Below are 21,348 nucleotides of genomic sequence, written 5' to 3' on the forward strand. Positions count from 1 at the left end.
ATGAAATTGCAGCATCATTGTTACCAAAAAAAAAAAAGATAATAATAATAATGTTGCTGTTATTTCTCGTGGGCTTTTTGGCTATTCATGAAATGCGATTTTAATCAAAGTTCATTAGGGGCGTGCACAAAATTTATGGGCAAATAATTTATGCGTAAAATGCAAAACAAAATGGCAAAAAAAAAAATGTTCATTGATTTGCCCGCGAGCTGGTTTGGCGGCATGTTACATTTGAAATGATGTTTAATAATATGTAATTGTGAAATGCAGAAATGAGAAATGAGCAAATTAAATCTGGTCTGGGCATCTACAGGTCCAGTTTTGGGAGAGCTTACATAATTGCTAGACCGAAACAGCGAACTTTTTTCAATTTATGGCTGTCACTCAAGCTGATTGCTTGTCTGTCTCTGCCGGCTGCTATCTCTCTCAAGGTCAGGTAAGTAATCCACAGTAAAAACAAATGCTACAGTTGTTAATTAATTCAGTTGCGCTAATTTTGCTGCCCTATTTCATATATACATACACACACATATAAATATATATTTTTTTTTGCTTTGCTTTGACTATTACAGCTGCTCATTTGCATTTTTAGTGCTTGTCTTGGACCTGTCTCGGACTTGTCTTGAACGCGTTACCAATTTACGCAATTGCTGCTGCAATTTATTTGATTTGTTGCCTTTCAAGGGAAAGGTCTGCCCTGCCCACGTGCTGCCTGCCCACCACAGCTAAGACTTCGCACGCTTTAAAATATCTTTAAATATATACAATACATCCATCTAAAAGCTACATAATCATCATCGCGTACTCATCATCACCATCATCATCATTATCAACATTGAATCTTCGTGGTCTTGGCGTGTGTTTTTTTTTGTATTTTGAAGACGATGCCAGTGACCTCTGCTATGTTTTTCATATTGTTATTTCATTTTTCCTCACTCAATCTTTCTGTGCTGTGCATCTTACACGTTTACACAGTTCCGAGATCAATATCGGGGGATGCCCGAAGCCGCTGCTGCCTCATCATAAGCGAAGCATAAAAATAACGAACAACCGAAAAATCTATTGCACGATTTTTGTTGAAATTTTCATGTTTTTCAGATTGATTGTTGCCCCCTGCCTACACACGCCTATTTGCCCGCTAACTGTTAAGAAATAACGTTTTGCCTATTCACTGAATTCTTTTCATATTCAAATTTAACTAGCCAACTCTAATATGGGTCAAAAGCTACAGGTTTGTCTATAGCGAAAAAAAAATTGTGTTAATCGTTTGTTTTGTTTTTTTTTTTCTCTAAACTTTTGCATATTTGTTGTATGAGTAGTACGTATGTCCATAAATTATTCAAAAGGTTGTATTAGCGTAAAGCACAACAAAAACAGGTGGCATTTTCGCATCAAGTGAGAAAATATATTGGCACATATTCTATGCTAAGCACGGGTCTAAAACATATTTTACAATGTTGAGTTGCCATTAATTTAACAAGATTTAACACTTGTTCCGAAGTTAAGGCAGCTTAGAATTGCTTTGCAACAAGTTTGTTGCTTAAGTCTTTCGTTTGACAGCTAACGAAAATTTGTTTAATTCGGAATTGCCAATTACAATTTGGTGTTAATTTTGTTAATTGCACAATTAGTTAAAAATAATAACAGAAATATACATAGTCGTCAAAGTTTTGAAGCATTCCAGTATTTCGACCAATTAAAAATATGTCTCAAATTGGTGCTAGTCGCATTTTTCTAGCTAACAATAAATCAACGTAAGTGCAACGTTGCTCTTAAATCTTGCAACCGACTGATGTTTGAAACAAAAGGCTTTGATAGATTTAGTGCTGTTGCTTAAATAGAAAATGAAATTGTGGGAACCATTTAAAAGTGTCATAAAATTAGCATTTTAAGTGCCTAAAACTAAAGCCGAGATAAAACATGCTTAAATGTGCAACTCTTCTAGCTTGGCCAGTATTTTGGGCATCAAAGCAGGCAACGAAATAGAGTTTCATTACAGAAGTAGGCCTTGCAGCTCATTTGTTTTACCTATTTTAAAACAATAGGCATTCGTGTTACAATATTTAAAGCAGACACATCTAAAGCGGGAATTTATACAGAAAAAAAAAAATAGACCAAAATTGATCAGATATAAAAATTATATATATATATATTTTAGGTAAGAGCAAGCATAATTTTACGTCTCTTGTTTTACATATTTAACAAGGTTAACAAGTTGAAAAACAAACAGAAAGAATAGAAATAATGGAAGAGGAATTTACTCTCAAGAAGTCCGCATTGAAGGAGCCTTCTATCTTGCCTCTCGAGTTGCCAACTGCGCTGCCTATTTGCCGGAAACCACGTCCGGATCTCAATTCGCTGCCAGTACGCCAGTATCTGGATCAGACGGTTGCGCCTATTTTGCTGCACGGCCTACAGGCGCTGGCACGTGAGAGGCCCACGGATCCCGTTAGCTATTTGGCAACATATTTGTTAAAGAACAAAAATCGCTGCGATGAGATCAATGCCGATACAATGTAAATCGTTTTGTTGCTAACTTTTACACACGCACACACAATGTATTTTAAGTTTTATTTACTGACAAACGCTGATATTCGCTGGTTTTGATTGAACCGATTTCACCGTACACATTTTAGAGCTGTCTGCCCACTTGTCTTACAAACAAACAATACATCCCAAACGTTACACTCACCAAATGTATGCTCTGCAGCCACATGATATTTTCGATGTTCCTTGTTACAGCTTACGACCGACGTACAACAATTTAAAACACACTTAGTTTACACAAATAAATATTAATTTGTCGCTGTATTTTACACGGTTGCTGCACCAAACAATTTGTTTTTGATTAATTTTAAACAAAAGATAACAGTGCGTATACACGATCTTTGGCAGAGGCTTCTCTTGGTGCTGCTGCAACTGCCAGCGACATCACGCCAGAGCGCGTCGAAGTCGAACGAAAAATTGCGCCTGAAGATGCGCCGCTAATAGTCGAATTTAATTGGTTCCGCCGACTGCTGCAACCCCACGCCTGCACTTCCGATGCTCGTCTAACGATAGATAATATATATTTATGTATGGGTTGATTGGCCCGATCTCTCAATGCTGTTTGCAGCGTCTCGCACGTCCGTTTACTCAGCTGGCTCGATTGCCACTAAAATCGCAGCGCTTTTAGTTGAGGGTTTAAAAAACTTCAAATTCAAAACGCCAAACGTTTCGGCGCACTTCGTTTCACAGTTCGGTTCGTATCGGCTCGCCGGCGAATGCCACAAAGCGTAGCGGCTGACTACTGGGGCTGCCCAGCTAACTGGAGGCGGCACAGGGGAAGGGAGGGGAGGGGAGTCTAGGGCATGACGCTGAAAAACTGTCTGTTGTCATGGCTGTTAGAAGTAATCTACTTTATGAGCACTCTTGGGCACTTTCAGACCGTAAGCCGATTTCAGTTTCGGTACGCATTCTGACCACCCGCAACAGTCACGCGCCAAATGGATTGTGTCTAGGTTTATTTTAAATATAATTTATATAGATTCTATTTATAATATATATAGATTCTATTTACTAATATAATTATCAGTTAATTGCTGCATATGTTGCCGTGTTCTGTTACAAAGTTCAACATTCACATTGCATGCTGTATTTAATTTTATTGATTGATGCCACAAATTCAAGTGCAATACTCGAGACCTCGTTTGCTTTTAAATTTAGAAAGGGTTTATCTTGGGCTCAAGTTGCCTTGATATTTAAACTTTTCAAGTCATTTCGCTCTCATTTGAGCTAAAATTTTTGACAGGAGACGGTAACTCGAAGCTGGCTTTGAATGTATTGCAAATCTCTTGATTGACGGGCAAACCTTTATTAAAAACCCTAAGAAACAAATCGCGCACAGATCGGAATTTACTCAAAATATGTTTCTATTTATACATCAATGTAATGATTTTGAAAAATAGTTACCCAAAAATGCGAGAGCAAGAGAATAAAGAAAGAAATGAGGGATACGTATAGCTCAGGGCAGTAAATTATTAGAATACGAGCAAGCTTATGAGATTCTACACAAAGCTAATCAAAACCTTAATATAATGAAAGACTAAAAACCTCCAAGTCTTACTGGAATTAATGAGAAGCGCATCATAGGGCAATATTTAATACGTTTCTTGTAAATTGCAAAAGGAAAGTAAACTTGGTTAGCGTCTTTCATAAGCGAACATGCATACCTTCACACATATATATACACACACACACATCTTGGCATGGTCCGGCAATCTCTTTTAGTATGTATAAATTTTGAACCACACATCAGCCCTATTACTTTGAACCCACGTTTGCACCCACCGGATTTTGGTGAATCGATGAATCACGTTAGAAGTTACTTCTCAATTTTTCAACAAGCGAGATGAGTGTAACGAAAACTGAGAAGTGCGTCTTCAATGAATTATTTCGTTAATTCTTAATAGTGAGGAAGTGAAATGGATTAGTAAACAAAAAAATCTCCTACAATTATATTCCCTAAATTTTCCACATTTACGATCGTAAAAGTTGCAGTCCTCTAGATCTGAACTTCTCAGGCAGCAGCTTTGCATAGATGATTATGATTACATTGCATTATTTAATGCCAACATGATATAAACAATAAAAAATATTTATAAAAATAAGAAAAAACAAACACATTTTGTAGTTTTACAAATCAATAAACAACTCACATTTGAGTCAGCGGCATTAATTCGCTATAAAAATAGATAAAATTATGATATAAATAATCCATTAAGGAATATGGCGCCCACATGTGTCATAAAACTACGGCTACATAAGAGACATATATCAATGTGTATACCCACAATCAGGCATTGCCTTGTGGCTTGATTTAATTAAAAAATCAAAATCGTTGTAATTATTTGTCTGCAGAAAAAAGATCTCTCGGCTCAAATAACAACTTGAGCTCTTAAGCTCCAAAGTGGAGTTTGCAAATTGAGCATAGTTGATTTTGGCGCCAGTGCGTTTATTGTTGTTGGAATTGTTGTTGCTGCTGCTGTTGTTATTGTTGTTATTGTTGGCTCTGGAGTGCGTGGGTGACTGACAGTCGAAGTCGCTGTGGCTGTCGCTGTCTAATGGAGCGACGCATTTCAAGGCTGTCGATCGGTTCAACTTGTTGCCGCCGGCTGGCGCTTGAGTCGCCACCAATTTCTTACAGATACCGACTACGAATCGACTCGTGGCTAACTGCGCCTATAACGCTTGCAATGTTGTGGGCGCTGCTACAGTGACGTCACACATTGCCTTTGCCATGATATCATTTTCCTCCACACTAAATCACACGAAAAAAAAACCTAAACATTTCATAAATCTAAGGCTATGCGCTGCTCACAGGCCGAAATATATTTGCAATTCGCTTCAATAAACAAACGAAGTCTATCTTATTAGCATGCAGCTCGCAGACGCGCGTACCTCAGTGCGTATGAGCAACAGCCAAAATAAAAGGCAACGCGGAACAAATTCGAGTAGTTGGTTTATTTATGCGTTACAAGCGAAACATAATTTAAATATCTAACATGACGCATACGACACGCTGTCCAAAAGTGTCACTCAGCTGTTTACGCCCCCAAACCCCCGCCGCCCATGACATTGCTGTGCGTTTGACAATTGAAATCAAATTGATCGAAACGCGATTAGCAAAATTAATACAAAGCAACAACAACAGAATCAACTGAGCAACTATGAAGTATTATAAATGTTATCGTATTTGCGCATTGTATAATCCATGTGCGTGCACTTATGGCGCACACTGTACACAAACGCACAGAGGAAATAAAACGCTTACGGCCAAGCTGTTCAATGTAACACGGGACGACAACGTTTCCATTTGGACGATGATGGATAGGGGGGTGAAGTTGCGGTATGAAGAAGACCCACTGAAGCTTTGATTTCTGCATATCGATTCGGCAAATTTGTCAATTTGTAAACTATTTTTTTAACTTTGTATACATTTGCCGATACCCTAAGATGCCAAGAGGTTATACCTAATCTTGGCATCCAATCGCTACAAAATAAAGCGGAAATTTACACAGAATTATTAATGCAATCGCGACTTTTTCTATTTAGATCGAGATAAAATGTGTTCACAGAACGATGGGTTTTCAATCTATACTAGTTATTAATGTGTTTCAGATTGGATCTTAGCCATTGAAAAAAATTAAGCACGATTTATTTTTAGTGAGGTTTAGCAGATGTTATATAAAAATTTTAAAGGGTATTAAAGCTACAGCATTGTCTCGGAAGAAAGTATGGTTCACATATAATTTTCAATATTATTCCTGCAAAGTCACGAACTGTTCACGCGATCTGACTTTGACAGTTTTGTTGTTTTAGTTTTATGTAAGCTGCGTTGTAGTGCATAAGATAATAATGGTGTTATGTCAACTGAAAGGTGCAGGTGGCAAACCGATCAAATCTGGTTCAAATCCAGGTCATTAATATGACCTCATGCAGCTAATCCAAGCAGCAAATTGGGTTGTGAAAGTTTTGCCCCACAAAAACAAGAGCCAAAATCTCTCGCACCCACGCATGAACAGAACCAACTCATAACGAGCATTAAAAAATCGCCAACGCTCCAGAATTTGGTGCAAAACTACTTTGGCTAACAGACTAACAGTTAGTAGAAATGGGCAAAAATAATAAATAAATAAATTAATCATGGAGAAAAAAAACAGCATGACCTACGCTAATAGAAAAAGCAAAAGAACAAAAAAATAGTTTAGACTAATTTTAGCAGTTGCGACATCAGCGAAGCATCGCAACAACAAAAGTTCGCTGAACTGCACAAAGGCAGCAGAAGATATAATATGTAATAACAAAAAAAAAGCGTTAAAATAGCAACAACAGCAACAAAAAGAAGACAAAGCCAAACTTCATTAGTTCATTCTCGCATCATCAGCTAACTTGGGCAAAAAGAAAGCAGCTGATGATTTTGGCCACAAAAAATGCACACAAATCAACGTTCGAATTGTTGTTGAACCAAAGCAAAAGATCTACAAAGAAGATGCTGAAGAAGAAGCAGAAGAAGCGTAGCCAAATTCCAAGCTAAAAATTCGAACTATCGAAAACAAATTGACTTTTTATAGACAGTGACAACAATTAATTATATTTTAATATGCCTGCAACCGACAGCCGGGACAAAGATAAAACCCCAGACTCTGGACTCCGTCTTGACTCTGGCTCAGATTGGCAGAAGACTCAGTGCCGCTGAGCACGGCCGACAGCTTATTAGTTTAAAGTGTCAACAATGCGGCTTAAAGACCATGGAAGAGGCGGCGAGAGGACAGCGGCGAAGAAAGGTCGTCGCAGACGCCGAAAGTCATCGAACTTTCTCCATGTTCCCTTTGTTTCGGCTAATTTCTATATTATGTTACAGGTGTTGTCAGCCACACAATAATTAATTATGATTTGGCAGACGCCTGAAACGAACCAACAAATGCTGCAATTGCCTATCAGTTGGCATCTCGAGCTGAAAATTTGTTGGCATCAGCTGAAGTCACAAAGGTTGACCAGCTTTTTTAGTCAGAACAATGGGAAACACTTAGCCGACTTTAAAATACATATTTTAGCAAGTACAATTGTGTAATTTGACAAAAGACTTTATTTAAATTTTGCTATTTCTAATTACATATGAGAAGAACTTTAAACAATCGCGTGTCTCAGCGTTAATCAGAAATTCCCAAAAGCGCAGATTTGCTTTTTTTTTTTTGTTTTTGTTTCGGCTGACTGATGCGAATAGAATAGAATGGTTTTGGGGTAGATACTTTCAAAAACTGCGCTGTAATTAATAGCAGCTTACGACTCAGTCGCAAATTAGCCAAATGACATAGCGCCCCAAGAACTCAAATTTGTCGTTGTTCTTGGCCTGAAGTTGCCAACAAACTGCGTAGGAGTTCTTAACTCAAATCGCACCAACTGTGTGGGCTGCATAGAACTGACCAGCAAATGAACATGATCCTGTTACAGTTTGTGTCAAACCAGAAAAAACAACTAAGAGGTTCTAGTCGGGAGTTGCCGACTAGGGGATACCCTAAAACCCCTTTCTACCAACACCATATACTTAACCTGTATATACTATTCAAGAAGCCACATGTCAATTTGGGTGACTAGCTTTTAAAACCTAAGAGATTTGCTAGAAAAAAAAGGATTTCGATAAGACTTTTATCGATTTTTTGTATGAACGCAGCAAGTTATCGATTATCGGAAACAAATTCTTACTGTGCGGGCACAAGAAGGTTACATGCCAATTTTCAAGTCTCTATATCTTATAGGTTCTGAAATCCTTGCATTCATACATACGGACGGACGGACAGATAGACATACAGACAGACAGACATATAGACAGGCAGACGGACGAACGGACTGGCGGACGAACGGACTGGCGGACGAACGGACAGGCGGACGAACGGACATAGCTAGATAGACTCGTCTATGATGCTGTTCACGAATACATATACTTTATGGGTTCGGAGAAGTTTCCTTCTGCCTGTTACATACATTTGCACAAAAACATGTAAATGAGCTCTAGTCGGGAGTGTCCGATTAGGATATACTCTGTTCCCAACTTCCTCTCATACATACGTACATCAGCAACAAAACACATTCAAGAACACACCCTCAGTAAGCTGCGATATGATAATTCTCTTATGATCTCATGCGTCATATGGAATGAGATTTTGATGCTGACCAAGAATATATATAATGTTTTTGGACTGGAGAAACCAAGTTCAGCCTTTTAAGTACATTTGCACTAAACCACAATACATCCTTTTTAGCCATTTACGACATATTTCCTGTTTTAAAATTACCAAGCAGAAAAATGTCCAAATTTGGTGAGACCGTTTTATCTACATTTCACTTTTATAAAAGTTATTATATTAGCATCAGACTATATGCATCAGATATAACAAAGTGAATATGCTGTTAGGTAGGGCATTGTTTGCTATTTGGGCGTCTTGCTTAATTGCGAACTTGTTGCTTGCTTCCGCTCGATGGAAGGCGTGTGAGCACATTGACTTTGCAAGTCAAGTGGGCGGTAAGTACTCGTTTATGCCATTGTTTATGTCATATAATTCCAGAACTTGTTTCTTATTGGATATTAAGAATAGAAATACATAACAGCGACCTACCTTGAGAGGGACAGCTGCTGTTGTTTTAAAATGTACACTAGGCTAGGCTTAATTTAAATGATTCGATGTCTTGGCGCTCTCCTGTCGTATGGCATTGATTAGCTCATAGTTAACCAGAAATGTAAAGCGCAGTCCGGAGATTTCCACAGTGCAATTGTGGGCGAGTCGCGTCTTGTTTCCATTCAGCAGCGGAGTTCCATCAATGAAAATAGCTCGCTTACCTTCATTGGCAATGAAGAAGTCGCCGTTGCTGCGCATTTTAATCGTGCCCTGGCGACGCGAAATCTTTGCAGCGGGTCCCTCCAAGGACAGATCAACATCCACACCGCACTCCTTGGCCTCGCGACCAAATGTTATCTCCTTGGAGCGCATTAGATAACGCACCAGGCGTCCACAAAGGCAGGCAAGCGTTTGATTATCAAATTCGCTGGCTGCCGTGGGTCCCAAAACTGAGTCAACCAGCACGCCCCAACGTGACAGTTCGTTCTCCAGCAGACGTATATCGCGCTTATTGCGGCGATCGGCCAGCGTCAATTCAATTTCCAATGCCTCATCGCGCGGCTCGTGCAGATCCTGATCGAAAAGCTGATCCTCTGCATCTGAAAAGCTGAGTGGCTGATCCGAACCCTGCAGCGGCTTGACCGTTTGGTCCGGCAGCAGGCAGTACTGCTTGAGCAGCAGCCAGTGATTATGCAACGATTTGGCAGTACGTGCACAATAGAAAACGCCGGCGTTCTTGTCAAGCAACTCCTGGAACTGCTCCAGCTTTGGCGTCTCCGTCTGTTTGAGGTTGAACACGTTCATGCATAAGCAGCATACAGGAAAGTTGAGTACTTACACTCTTAATGGTGCCCAGCAGATCTTCCTCCTGCACGCTGTATAACGCCTTGCGCTGTACGGACTCCACCATCTCTGGATGCAGATTACGCATGGCGGACACGGCAATCCGCGACACGGCTGGTTCATACAGCAGGGCATACCAGCGCTGCTGCAGCTCCTGCAGGGTAAATTTACAGGAGAACTTGACACCGCGATGAATCATGCGTAGATCATTTGTTTGCTGTATGCCAATAACAAGCGCCAGGTCATCAATTGGCTTCCAGCGACCCAAATCCTTGGTAGCCATCTGTGCCAGCGGGCGTCCATTGCGTCGTGGCTTTTTGTTGCTGGCTGGACGCGAGGGCCGCGGACGACGTTCAGTGGCTGGAGCACGCTCCATAACAGGCTTTGGCTTCGGCTGCGGTTGCTGCACAGGAGTGTTAATTGTGGGCACCGGCAACGTGGGCGCTGCTGGCGTTAAAGGCGTCACAGGAGCTGCAGCAGTGACTAAAGTCGGGGTGCCAGGTAGCGTTTCCACTGCTGCACCCGGAGTCTGAGGCGTTTCTGCTGCTGTAACAGCAACAACTGTTGGAGAGGGCGATTGCAGTAAAGTTGGCGTAGTCACAATTCCAGGATGGTTTTGCGATGTTGTGCGCGGTCGATTGGAGCGGTTAGCATCAGCACCGCCGCGGCTCGTTGGTATTGTAAGATTGTATTCCACAATTTCGTCGTCGAAGCGTTTTCGTTTGATTGTACGCGAGGAACTATCAGGCGAATGGCGTCAAGTAACAGTTTACAGTTAGCTTGAAATGTCAAACTCACCTTCGACGCTTTGCTGCGTCGTTTTGTAGCAACTCTATCGGCAAATTGTGAATAGGAGTTTTACTCGAAGGCGTTGTTGTTGTTGTTGTTGCAGTCGATATTGTTGGTGTTGCTGGGGCTGCGCAAGTGTTGACAGATGTCGATGACACACTGACAGTGGCAGGGACGTCTACTGCGTGCGAAGCAACTACAGGCGCCATGGTGGTTTGAACACTTGCAGATGCTGCAGTATTTGTAATTGTTACATGTGATTGCGTGCTTTCCATAGCTATTTTATGCAATATTTCTTATTTTTCTTTTGCGACGCACAAAGTATTGGTAACGCTGCGACAAATCGATATACATCAACTATTCGATAAGTCACAATCATCGTGTCACAATGTTCGGCGTGGTGGCAGCACCGATTAACATTATTACTCTGTGCTTAACATTCATACTCTTCTTTAACAGAATTGAGTTAAAATTGATGTTAGCTTAAAGTCCAATGCGAATAATGCAAAGTATTTCTTAGTTTTTTCATTTTAAATTTCTTTATAATTCATGTTCTTGTTGTCGTTTTGTTATGGTTATCTCAAATTTGGTTTCTGTTATTTCCTGGATAAATATCGATATCTGTCAGAAGTAAAAAGTGTGCCCAGTGTACATATAGTTTATGCATCAGCCCTCAGATTGCTAACAAAGTACTGATGTGAAACTTGGTAATAAGATAATGATGTGATGCTTATTCTAAAGAATGCGCTACATTAATGAATGCGTAACGGCATTACAGAATTGCTAACAACTCGCTAAAGCTTTGCCAAACTCAACAAAACTATGAGGTAAGCGCAAAATGCAAATATAGTGACGAATGTGATGACTAATCGATTGCGCCTGCAGTGGACACTACGCGGAGTCGGAATCTTCGCAGTCCGAGAGCAAAATGGACATCTCGGAGACGCCCACGGACTCGACAGGCGTTTCACCGCTGGCTGATGAGCGTGCCAATGCCACGATGCCAAACAAAGCAACCTCCGACTCGCAGCAAACGATCGAGGATGAGCGCGAGAATAACGAAAACAAAAACTTGTCATCTCTGGATAATCGAATAATGCGTCCGGAGTTACTGCTGCCAGTTGAAACGATGCCACAACGTCAAATATCGGAGCGCACGCTCACGTTGGCAAATAGCCATCCGCTTATGTCGCCCACAAACACGGACTCTGATTCGGAGCCATTTCTAGGAAAGTGCAAAAATTTTCCCGACGTTGTGCCGCGTACGGAGCAGTCTGCAACTGAAGCTGTGCGGAACACATTGAATCAACAAAACAATATGCGGGTGAAGCCACAAGACGCCAAGGTGAGTCTGCTGCGGGCAAATAGCCCAGACCTGCTGAGCAGCGAGTCGGATGCGGATGTGTCACAGTATTTGGCTGCTGTGGAGTCAAATTTTCAGTCGGTTTCGCTGCTGCCGAACGCAAACAACAAAGCGTCGCGCAAAACAAAACGCTCGATGGTAGCTGGTGGTGAGGACATCTCCAGCTTGGATTCCATATCAAATCATAGTTTTGACGATGACGAAGATATCGAGCACAATTTGGCATCGCTGAGCCCATCCAGTTCGCTGATTGATGGCCTGGATGGCGAGGACGACGATGACGACGAATGCGAGGGTCCCGAGTTGCTGCCCGACAACGATGACGACCTGGACGATTTTGGCATGACCACTACACCCACACCCCATGCCTCCGCAGCAACAGCAGTTACAGTACCAGCCTCCTCAGAGTTACCACAGTATACGGCGGATGAGGAGCGACGCGATTCACGCAATTGGCAAAAAATTACGCTGCCAGATGGACGCACGCGCGAGATTGACATGCGTGTCATTGAACCCTACAAACGTGTGCTGTCTCATGGCGGTTATCTGAAGGCCGGTGGACAGAATGCCATTGTCATATTCTGCGCTTGTCATTTGCCCGACAAATCCCGTGCCGATTATAGCTATGTCATGGACAATCTTTTTCTGTATGTGGTCAAGACGCTAGAACAGCTGGTCACAGATGACTATGTGCTCATTTATTTGCATGGCGGGTCTAACAGGCGCAATGTTCCGCCCTTTCCATGGCTCAAACGGTAAGGGTTCCAAATAATTTATATTCAAAAATATATTAACTGATTATTTCCTTTTTAGTTGCTATCAACTGCTGGATCGTCGCTTGCGCAAGAGTCTGAAGCACATGTATTTGGTGCATCCCACTTTTTGGATCAAATCCTTGGTATGGATGGCGCGTCCGTTTGTCAGGTATAAGCTTTGAACTATCTATCCTTTACATTTCCTTAACCTTTGTCAATTTCTCTACAAACAGCACAAAATTCTGGCGTAAGCTCGTTTATGTTAAATCTCTGGATGAACTGGGTCTGCATGTGATTGTTGAGAAGGCAGCCATACCGGAGAAGGTTAAGCAATATGATGCCAAGCGACATTGAGCTGCACAGTCGTACCACTCAGTTATTGGGTAACTGCTAGCTTACGCTTGATTCACTCACAACGCAACATTCATACACGCTCGCATTTTTTTTTCTGCATTCCTCGTTAGGTCTACTTTATTTAATATTGCTCTTAGTTTTTTATTTATTTGGACTCTCACTATGCTTTAATTTAAGATCTCAATCTATGTGATACTTTATTTATGCCTTCTCAATCCATGTACTTTAACCCGCTATGTGCTATGTAATGTAATTGGCGGCGTTCAGCAAACATCGAACAAGTTTTTAATTGCTTTTACCAGCAGCAGTAAAACTCACATATGAAGTATGTGGTACTAACCAACTCAGACAGACGTAATCCGTGTAGTTATAGCAGACCACAAACGCATATTTATAGATAATCATGAAAAAGCTTCCGCTTTAGTTCCATATATACATACATGTACACATAACTAATCGTACAATCTACAATACATATACATATTTTAAGCCTGGTTTTAAAAAACGTTAACAAGTAAATAAGCAACTTGAAACCACCAGACTTCCGTACATGTTACCTTCTTTGTCGTAGCAAAATACTATAAAATATTACGAAAGAAAAACCCCAACTCAACTGAATTTAAAATTAAGCGAGTTTATAATTGAAAATATTTAGCTGAATTTTTTGTGTGAAGCTTTTGCATCGATTGCATTGTATACTCAAATCGTTATCAATCAAAGGCACCAAAACACCGACCACTAAGAGATCCCATGCCAGTCACTACTCACCCCCTATCCAGAAAATAGATGTTTAGCCTGTAAGTGAACTAGTGACCATTGTATTAAAAGAAAAATAATATTTGATATTTAACTCTACAATCTCACATACACATACACGAACATATGAACGTAGTTGTGTAATTAGTTAAGCATGTAACCGATTGATATTAAGGAGCGATCTTTTGTTGGTTTCCTTACTGCTTCATCGATAATAAAAAATGCAAAACACAATTTTATATTGATTTAAATGTCTATAAAATAAACATTTGTTATGTTAACAATTACGAATAGCTGCTTTGATCGCAATCCCAAAAGTCCTGATCCTCATGAAACTGTATAAGTACCAGCTCATAGGTGACTATAGTGCCAGCCACCTGTTATCATCAGAAAATATATATATAGCGAAAATTATTTTTATAATTCTCGTTTGACACTCACACTGAGCACCAGCTTGCGTGTCAGATGAAAGAACTTCATGCCACTCAGGGCCACCATATCGCTGCTAATCTCTTCGGCAAAGCGTTTAACTTCCGGGCACCACGAATCCTTGGGCACGCAGCGCAAATAACGCAGTGAGCGGCGCGACTCGTCGTGCACGCTGGCTGCATACAAGGATACAGCCAAAGTGCGCCCAATTAGATATATGAGCGAGAAGTAAAAGTAGACTGAATGAGCGACCGAAGGCATGGGGCTGTAGAACAATTAGGTTACAATTCTAGCATATCACGAAAGAAATAAAATACCCTTGTAGGTATATAGATTTGAAGTGCTTGTGCAGGAAAGTGAAATAGTGAAGTAAACAACAGAAAAGTTCTTCGTACAAAAACCCATTTGGATAACTATTGCATACAAGTCCTTCAGTTATTTCAGATATTCGAAGATATGTGAAGAGAATTGTAGGACTTGTAATTTCTGAGTTTGGTGAAAACATCTAGAAAAACAAAATACTCTCGTACAAAAACTCTTTCTTCGAACGATTCATCCTATAGCACTATATGATATACAATATTGGGGCAGCATAGGTTTGGTGCTGATGGTTTAATTAACAAAGGAATTGATCATGCGGGGACCTAATTTTCTAGCAATCAATCCTATAGCAGCTATCTGAAATTGTCGCCCGATACGGCCGCTTCCGACATGTGTACTGGCTGCAACAGAAAAACGAGCCTATGCAAAGTTTCATGACGATAGGCCCTTAGACTTAAAGAGACTAGTTTGTATATCAATAGAAAGACGGACATGGCTATATCGTCTTCACTGATACTGGCAAAATTATAATATTAATATATATGTGCTTATAAGTGTCAATTATTAACTCTCTACAAGGGTACAAAAATTCATATACATACTTGAGACTTCGCAGCAGCTGCACACATATAAAGTAAAGATTGTTGGAGAAAGATACCATAGTTATAAGAGAAATTGCGTTGTCCATGTTGCTGCACAAGGTGCATATATTTCGATATTGTATTCGCCTCTCCGACCAGTAAGAAGGAGCCATATGCTAAAATAAAGTAGTTAAAGAAATTAAATTAAACAGTAAGAATTAGAGTAAATATAATGCCACAAAAATATATGCAATAAGTGGGAAGCCCATCTCCAATTCGAGCCCAGCCACTTAGATAACAGATCTGGAAATGAAAACCCTACTCACCATGCCTTTGAACTTTAGCAAATTGTCATTTAGCTGACGAAATTTGGATGCCAAGCCGATGCTGACTATCATGACTAAAATATCCATATAGTTCCATATGAATGTAGAGTAAACATTTTGCACTTTGCCCCACAGCGCGATCGGCGTGGAGTAGTCAAAAACATAGAAAATCTCATCGTTGGTCAGCAGAAAGAAGTTTCTTATGGGATCATCAGTTTCATTGCAATATGCAGCATAACTTATTGCCGAAATCATGCTCAGCAAATGTTCCGCTGTGTGTGATGAATAGACAAGACATCAATTACAAAGTTTAAATTGGATTAGAAAGCCACTTACCAAAGGCCAACATCATGCCCACCAACATGACCATTTTGATGGAATGCGCCATGCGTCGTTTCTCACGCTGCGTCCGATATTGCGGCAGGTCCTGTTCGATTTCGTACCAGTGCATCATCAATTCCGGCCACTTTCGTGCCAAGTTGAGAGCCGTACCGCACACCAAACAGATGCAGCCTTTGAAGATCAAGGGCCGGACACTGTTAAAAGTAATGGACCCGTTCAGCACTTTGTAAATGGTTAAGCTAAGATGTATCAGCATGGATCCGATGAACAGCAGGCAGCAGCAGGTGCGCACATTGCGCCAAGCAAAGCTCAGGCCGCTTGGATGCTTGGCCGTAACGCCCCGCACCGGCATCATGGCAAACCATTGGGCAGTCAGTAGAATCGATCCGACTGCCTCATGGAAACTGCCATTGTACATGAATTGTTCGCGCCGCTTGTAGCTCAGTTCTAGATATAAAAATTTTCATTAATGCATTTTCTCAAACTTAACATACGTATATACCCTTACCGCTGTTTTCGCCATATTCAGTTTGTAGACGCTTTACGTAATCCGCATCGGGAGTCGGCTGAAATGCTCGCTTACGAGCACTAGATAATATTTGGGGCTTAGACTTAATTCGATAAATGATTGTTTTTAGATTTCTACCTCGAACTAATAATATCCAATTTACGCAAAAGCGGCGACGTCTTTAGCTTTTTCCAGCGACGAAATTTGCGCTCTAGTTTGGGCAGGAACCTCATTTTCGGACTGCTGCCAAATCGCAACTGTGTTTATGGGCTGAAATTCAAACTTTGCAGCGCTTGACCTGTCATTAAAAACACCTGTTGTTTTGCACTAATGTATAATTGATAGTTTAACGTGACTTGTGCGAATAAAACTAATAACTGTGGGACTTTGGTTGGACTCGAGAGCTTAGTGCTCGTAGCAGTCATTAACTTTGTCCTCCTTGTTGAACTGCAGCAAAATCAGCTCATAGGTAACTATAGTGCCAGCCACCTACGCCGTTGTTTTTATAAATAGAAATTTATATAAATATAGATTTGATAGCATCATAAATTATGGACACCCTACCGCTATGACAACGCCACGTGTAAGCCGAAAGAATTTCATGCCAGTCAAGGCTACCTGATCCATGTGCACTTCCTCCGAAAAGCGCTTGAGCTGTAAATACAAAAACTTGATTAAGGGGCGCTTTTAATCAGGGTCCAATAAAAATGGTTGGTGGCTTGGTTTGACATATACTTTTAAAATGTTAATAAAAGAATATCAATTTCAAATTTTAAAATATTGCATATTATAAATATTTGCATAGACAAATCTGAGACCCAAAATTTTCCAAATATGGTTAAATAAATCCAATGGTTGGGACTAAATCTCCCTTAAAAGATTCTTATGTGAAACCAAACCATTTTTAAAAAATATTGTTCCGGGTCCGGCCTCCCCATTTTCTTGGCAACTGTTTTGGTTTAAAGTAATGTTCATATTGAAAAAAAAACTGGAGTCCCGGGCTTAAGCCGGTTCGATTTAAGCCTTGATTCTAAAATTTTAACACTAAGCCCGATTACCTCACTGGTCCAGAACTGCCTGGGCACCAGCTGAAAGATGCGCAATGGACGCTTGGATTCATCATGAACGCTGGCGCTATAAAGCGAGAGTATTAAAGTGCGACATAATAAATAGCCCAGCGAGAACCAAAAGTATACCGTATGCGATGCAGAGGGTTTTTTCCTATATCAGATAGAAAATAATACAAATATTTAAGATAGTTATCCGTGTGTCAGACTTACTGCAGGCTCTTTAAGATCTTGCCGCATATAAAGTAAAGATTATTGCTGAAGCATAAGAGTGTTATAATGGATATAGCATCATCCACAACTGAGCAGAGTTTACAAAGATTGCGAAAATTAATGCGGCACTGAATCCAGTATTCAACGCTAGTGGGCTGAAAGGACAAGAGACAACTTGAATCACCAATTTCTATATTGAAATATTCTTCCTTACCAATCTGGCTTCACTAAGCATATAGTCGTTAAGCTGACGGAAACGTGACGCTAGTGAAACGCTGACGGCCATTACGAATATATCATTGAAGCTCCAGGCAAAGGTGGCCAGCACATTGATCACTTTACCAATTAAGCCCAGAAATGCAGTGTAGTCGACAAATGTGAAAAACATTGAAAAATTTATAAATAAATAGCTATTGATGGGCTGATTCGGCAGCACAGGACAGGCATTCACATAATAAATGCTGGACAGCATGCTCAGGATATGCTCCACTGCAAAAAGAAAGAGCTTTATAATTTGAATAAATGAGTATATTGCAACTACGCACCCAGCGAGCACATCATAGCTATCATTATAATCATTCTGATATGAAAGGCCAATGCAGAGCGTTCTCGTTCTGTGCGCAGTGTAGGCAAGTGTGACTCCACCATCTGCCATTCCAAGGCAACCGCTGGCCATTTGGTGGCTAGCTGAAAGAAGCCCACAGAGATAGCGAATATGGAGCCATAGAAGATCAGAGTTTCCACCGAGTCAAAATCGAAATTGATACGCATGACAAACAGCGCCATAAAGCCAGACACAATACCAAAGGATGCAATGACGATCATCGAATAACAAGAGCGAAAACTCATCCAGCTAAAACTCAAATCCTCCGCATGCTTTGAAGTTATGCCGCGCACAGGCATTAGAGCAAAAACTTGGGCAATTATCAATACTATAAAAGACAGTTGAAAAATATGAAAGGGTAAGATTAGTTGATTAAATCAAGGTGTACGCATCCCAAAGGGATCCGTTCCTAATTATTTCGGTAATTACCTGGCTTGATAGCCTCGAGAAATGAACCGTTGTGCACATAATCCTCTCGATCAGCGCGTTGCAGGACTTCTTTGACCTTACGTTGATGTAGTTTATCGGCATTTGGCCTGCGTCTGATCCAGCAAGCACGGGATTTATGCTTAAGGACTGCATTGGATTGTATACCATTCATATTTGTGCTATAAACAGTCCTTGAGCTGAAGGTTTTTATTTATAACATTTCGACTTACTTGCAATCAACGCGTGCCGCACGCCAAAAATTGATGAGGGCCACGCTTTTGCGCCGCCTTGTCGCATCACCTATGGTCCTCGCCATGTCTGATGCCCAACTGCTGTAGTTTTTAACATTTTTTGTTTACATTGCGATAGTCAAAGCCAAACACTAAAAGGTGGGGTTCTCTTTAATGCCAGCCCTGCCAATTGAATATCTGTTTTTCTTATCTGTTTACAATCTTTGTGCAAATTGCAGGTCGCTCGCCGACAGCTTTATAAAATATGCAATATGATTAAGTGCGGAGCTATGAATAGAAAATGCTCTTGGAGGAACCAGCGCCGCGACTGCATATGCTCTTCTGCACCTCAGAGCCGCTCATTTGGTTGATTAGTACCAGCTCATAGACCATTAAAGTGGCGGCCATCTGTAAGAACATAAAAATAATGAATAAGACAAATCTTTAGGCATACAAATGCTATAGCTTACAGAAAATATTAGACGCCTGGTCACAAAGAAATATCCTTTTCCGCTCAGGGCAAACGTATTGGTCAATATAACTTCCTGTATGCGCCACAGCTCCAGGCACCAATATTCTGTTGGTATCTCAAAGAGTGTATATGATATTTCCTGGGCTTCCTGTGGTATGGAAGAGGCAGCAAACATCATATTTAAGACTCGCGTTATAACGTATATCAGACAAAACCAGAAGTACAACTCATCCATAAAGCTGCCCCTGGCCCTGGAGAGAATAAAAAGAATAAGTTTATATGACCTTTACAAACAAACAGCAGCAATTACTTAAAGCTATGATAGACTTGCACACACACAAAGTACATATTATGTGCACAGGCCAAGACAACTAGTCCAGAGAGCTCCTTATCGTACAGCTTGAGCAAATCACATAGATCCAGCAAATCATAGCGAACCTGCTCCCAAAACTCGCTGGACATATGTTTCCCGGCATGTTGACGTATGCGCCAGTGCATCTGCTGGAAGCGCAGCTGCAGACTGCGACAGATCAGTATCAAAAATATGTCCACAAAATTCCAAACAAAAGTCATGGCCAGTGTGGTCCATTCAATAAAAAGCGCTTGTGGCACATTGAAGTGGAAAACCGAGAAGAGCTCCTGACGCTCCCGCTCGAAATAATTTAACCAGAAGTCCACGTCCAGCTTGCATTCGTGTATTTGTTGGTAATTACTGTAAAGAGCACTCCCAACATACGTGGAGTGCTCGCAGAGTGCGGCCACCAGCAAGCCCACGCCCCAAAGGCGCAGGCGGCGTCCGAATTGGCGGCCCAAATGGCAATCGTAACCAGGCTGCAGAAAAACCTGCTCACAATGTGCTGTCCGCCGGATGAGATGCGGCCAGCGGCGGGAGAGGGAAAGAAAAACGCCCAAGCACGCAATGCAAATAACGCTAAAGCTAAGCGAGCCTGACGGAGACTAAAATTATTAAAGGGAATCCACTGATACAAACAGAATTTGTCTTACCGATGGTGTAGATTTTGAGGCCATGATCGAGCACCACTTTGGATGAGAGGATACAGTCCAAAATGGCAAAGGCCAATATGACGATGCTTAGAAAAAAGGACGGAGAAAGCCAGCGAAAACGCACATTCTCAGCTGGAGAACTGGGCCAGACGCCGGAAACGGGCAGCACGCCAAGAAATTGTGAGAAAACCAGAACTGTATAAGGTAATGGGAAAATTGATTAGATTTATATAACTTGAATACTTATAATCTATACTTAAAACAATATCAATAATTATAAAAATAATAACAATAAAAATAATAATAATGCGACAAGAGTATGCCTGGATCTCAGATCCAATTACAATACACAATGTTTATTTAACTACATTTAACCTAACCATAAATTATATAGTTTATATAAGTGGGCAATTAATGTGGAGAACTTACAGGGCCCAATGGCGTGCTGGAGCGTATTTTTATTGCAGCTCTGTCGTTTCTGCTTCATTTGTTGGCTGTTTACTGGCAAATGGGCATGCGAAAAGAATTCTTTCTGTTCAGCGGCGATTGCAATCGACGAGCGAATGTGTACAACAGGGCGTATGTCGGATATTTATTAACGTGTTTGTCATTAGGATCTGAATGGTTGGGCATGACATTTGAAAGTGCTTTAAAGTTTATCAACACAAATCTCTTTGTAGTGTTTCTCAGCAAATAAGATGAACAAGTCATTAAGAAAGATACTGGCCCATATTAGGGTTGTCCTACAGGGCTTAGACGGATATTAATTTATGTATTTTTAGTTAAGTAAGATCGGCAAATGAGAT

At 40.8% G+C, this 21,348-nt stretch overlaps 5 protein-coding genes across 6 annotated transcripts; 2 read left to right on the plus strand and 3 right to left on the minus strand.

Moving 5' to 3' along the window:
• The first annotated feature begins 2,004 nt into the window (after positions 1–2,004).
• Positions 2,005–2,837, plus strand: Dpy-30L2 (Dpy-30-like 2). Of its 2 annotated transcripts, none has more exons than XM_064689545.1 (2): positions 2,005–2,158; positions 2,231–2,837. In XM_064689545.1, the coding sequence occupies exon 2, from the start codon at positions 2,245–2,247 to the stop codon at positions 2,518–2,520; it is 276 nt and encodes a 91-aa protein (XP_064545615.1). In that variant the 5' UTR covers positions 2,005–2,158; positions 2,231–2,244; the 3' UTR covers positions 2,521–2,837. The 2 variants fall into 2 exon arrangements, with proteins under 2 accessions (XP_064545615.1, XP_064545616.1); XM_064689546.1 differs by having other exon boundaries at positions 2,039–2,158; positions 2,216–2,837.
• Positions 2,838–9,069: 6,232 nt separating this feature from the next.
• Positions 9,070–11,141, minus strand: Rcd5 (microspherule protein Rcd5). The gene is made up of 3 exons (XM_064689848.1): positions 10,797–11,141; positions 9,994–10,738; positions 9,070–9,935 (listed from the first exon to the last, which is right to left on the minus strand). The coding sequence occupies exons 1-3, from the start codon at positions 11,060–11,062 to the stop codon at positions 9,204–9,206; spliced, it is 1,743 nt and encodes a 580-aa protein (XP_064545918.1). The 5' UTR covers positions 11,063–11,141; the 3' UTR covers positions 9,070–9,203.
• Positions 11,142–11,428: 287 nt separating this feature from the next.
• LOC135433677 (protein prune homolog 2) lies at positions 11,429–14,247 on the plus strand. The gene is made up of 4 exons (XM_064689850.1): positions 11,429–11,614; positions 11,673–12,905; positions 12,964–13,074; positions 13,139–14,247. The coding sequence occupies exons 1-4, from the start codon at positions 11,610–11,612 to the stop codon at positions 13,257–13,259; spliced, it is 1,470 nt and encodes a 489-aa protein (XP_064545920.1). The 5' UTR covers positions 11,429–11,609; the 3' UTR covers positions 13,260–14,247.
• A 52-nt stretch (positions 14,248–14,299) lies between these two features.
• Positions 14,300–16,506, minus strand: Gr64f (Gustatory receptor 64f). The gene is made up of 6 exons (XM_064689773.1): positions 16,500–16,506; positions 16,009–16,461; positions 15,673–15,944; positions 15,368–15,522; positions 14,457–14,709; positions 14,300–14,392 (listed from the first exon to the last, which is right to left on the minus strand). Exons 1-6 carry the CDS (start codon positions 16,504–16,506, stop codon positions 14,300–14,302), a joined length of 1,233 nt encoding a protein of 410 aa, XP_064545843.1.
• Positions 16,507–16,878: 372 nt separating this feature from the next.
• Positions 16,879–21,286, minus strand: LOC135433620 (gustatory receptor for sugar taste 64e-like). Its single transcript, XM_064689774.1, has 13 exons — positions 20,972–21,286; positions 20,543–20,737; positions 19,848–20,484; positions 19,536–19,788; positions 19,357–19,473; positions 19,066–19,178; positions 18,836–19,014; positions 18,348–18,734; positions 18,017–18,291; positions 17,803–17,957; positions 17,581–17,743; positions 17,087–17,176; positions 16,879–17,011 (listed from the first exon to the last, which is right to left on the minus strand). The coding sequence occupies exons 1-13, from the start codon at positions 21,027–21,029 to the stop codon at positions 16,928–16,930; spliced, it is 2,706 nt and encodes a 901-aa protein (XP_064545844.1). The 5' UTR covers positions 21,030–21,286; the 3' UTR covers positions 16,879–16,927.
• Positions 21,287–21,348: the final 62 nt, after the last annotated feature.

Source organism: Drosophila montana, unplaced genomic scaffold (assembly GCF_035044405.1).
Source record: "Drosophila montana isolate Dmon_TW-CO22-7 unplaced genomic scaffold, ASM3504440v1 contig_3218_1, whole genome shotgun sequence".
Taxonomy (NCBI): Eukaryota; Metazoa; Arthropoda; class Insecta; order Diptera; family Drosophilidae; genus Drosophila; species Drosophila montana.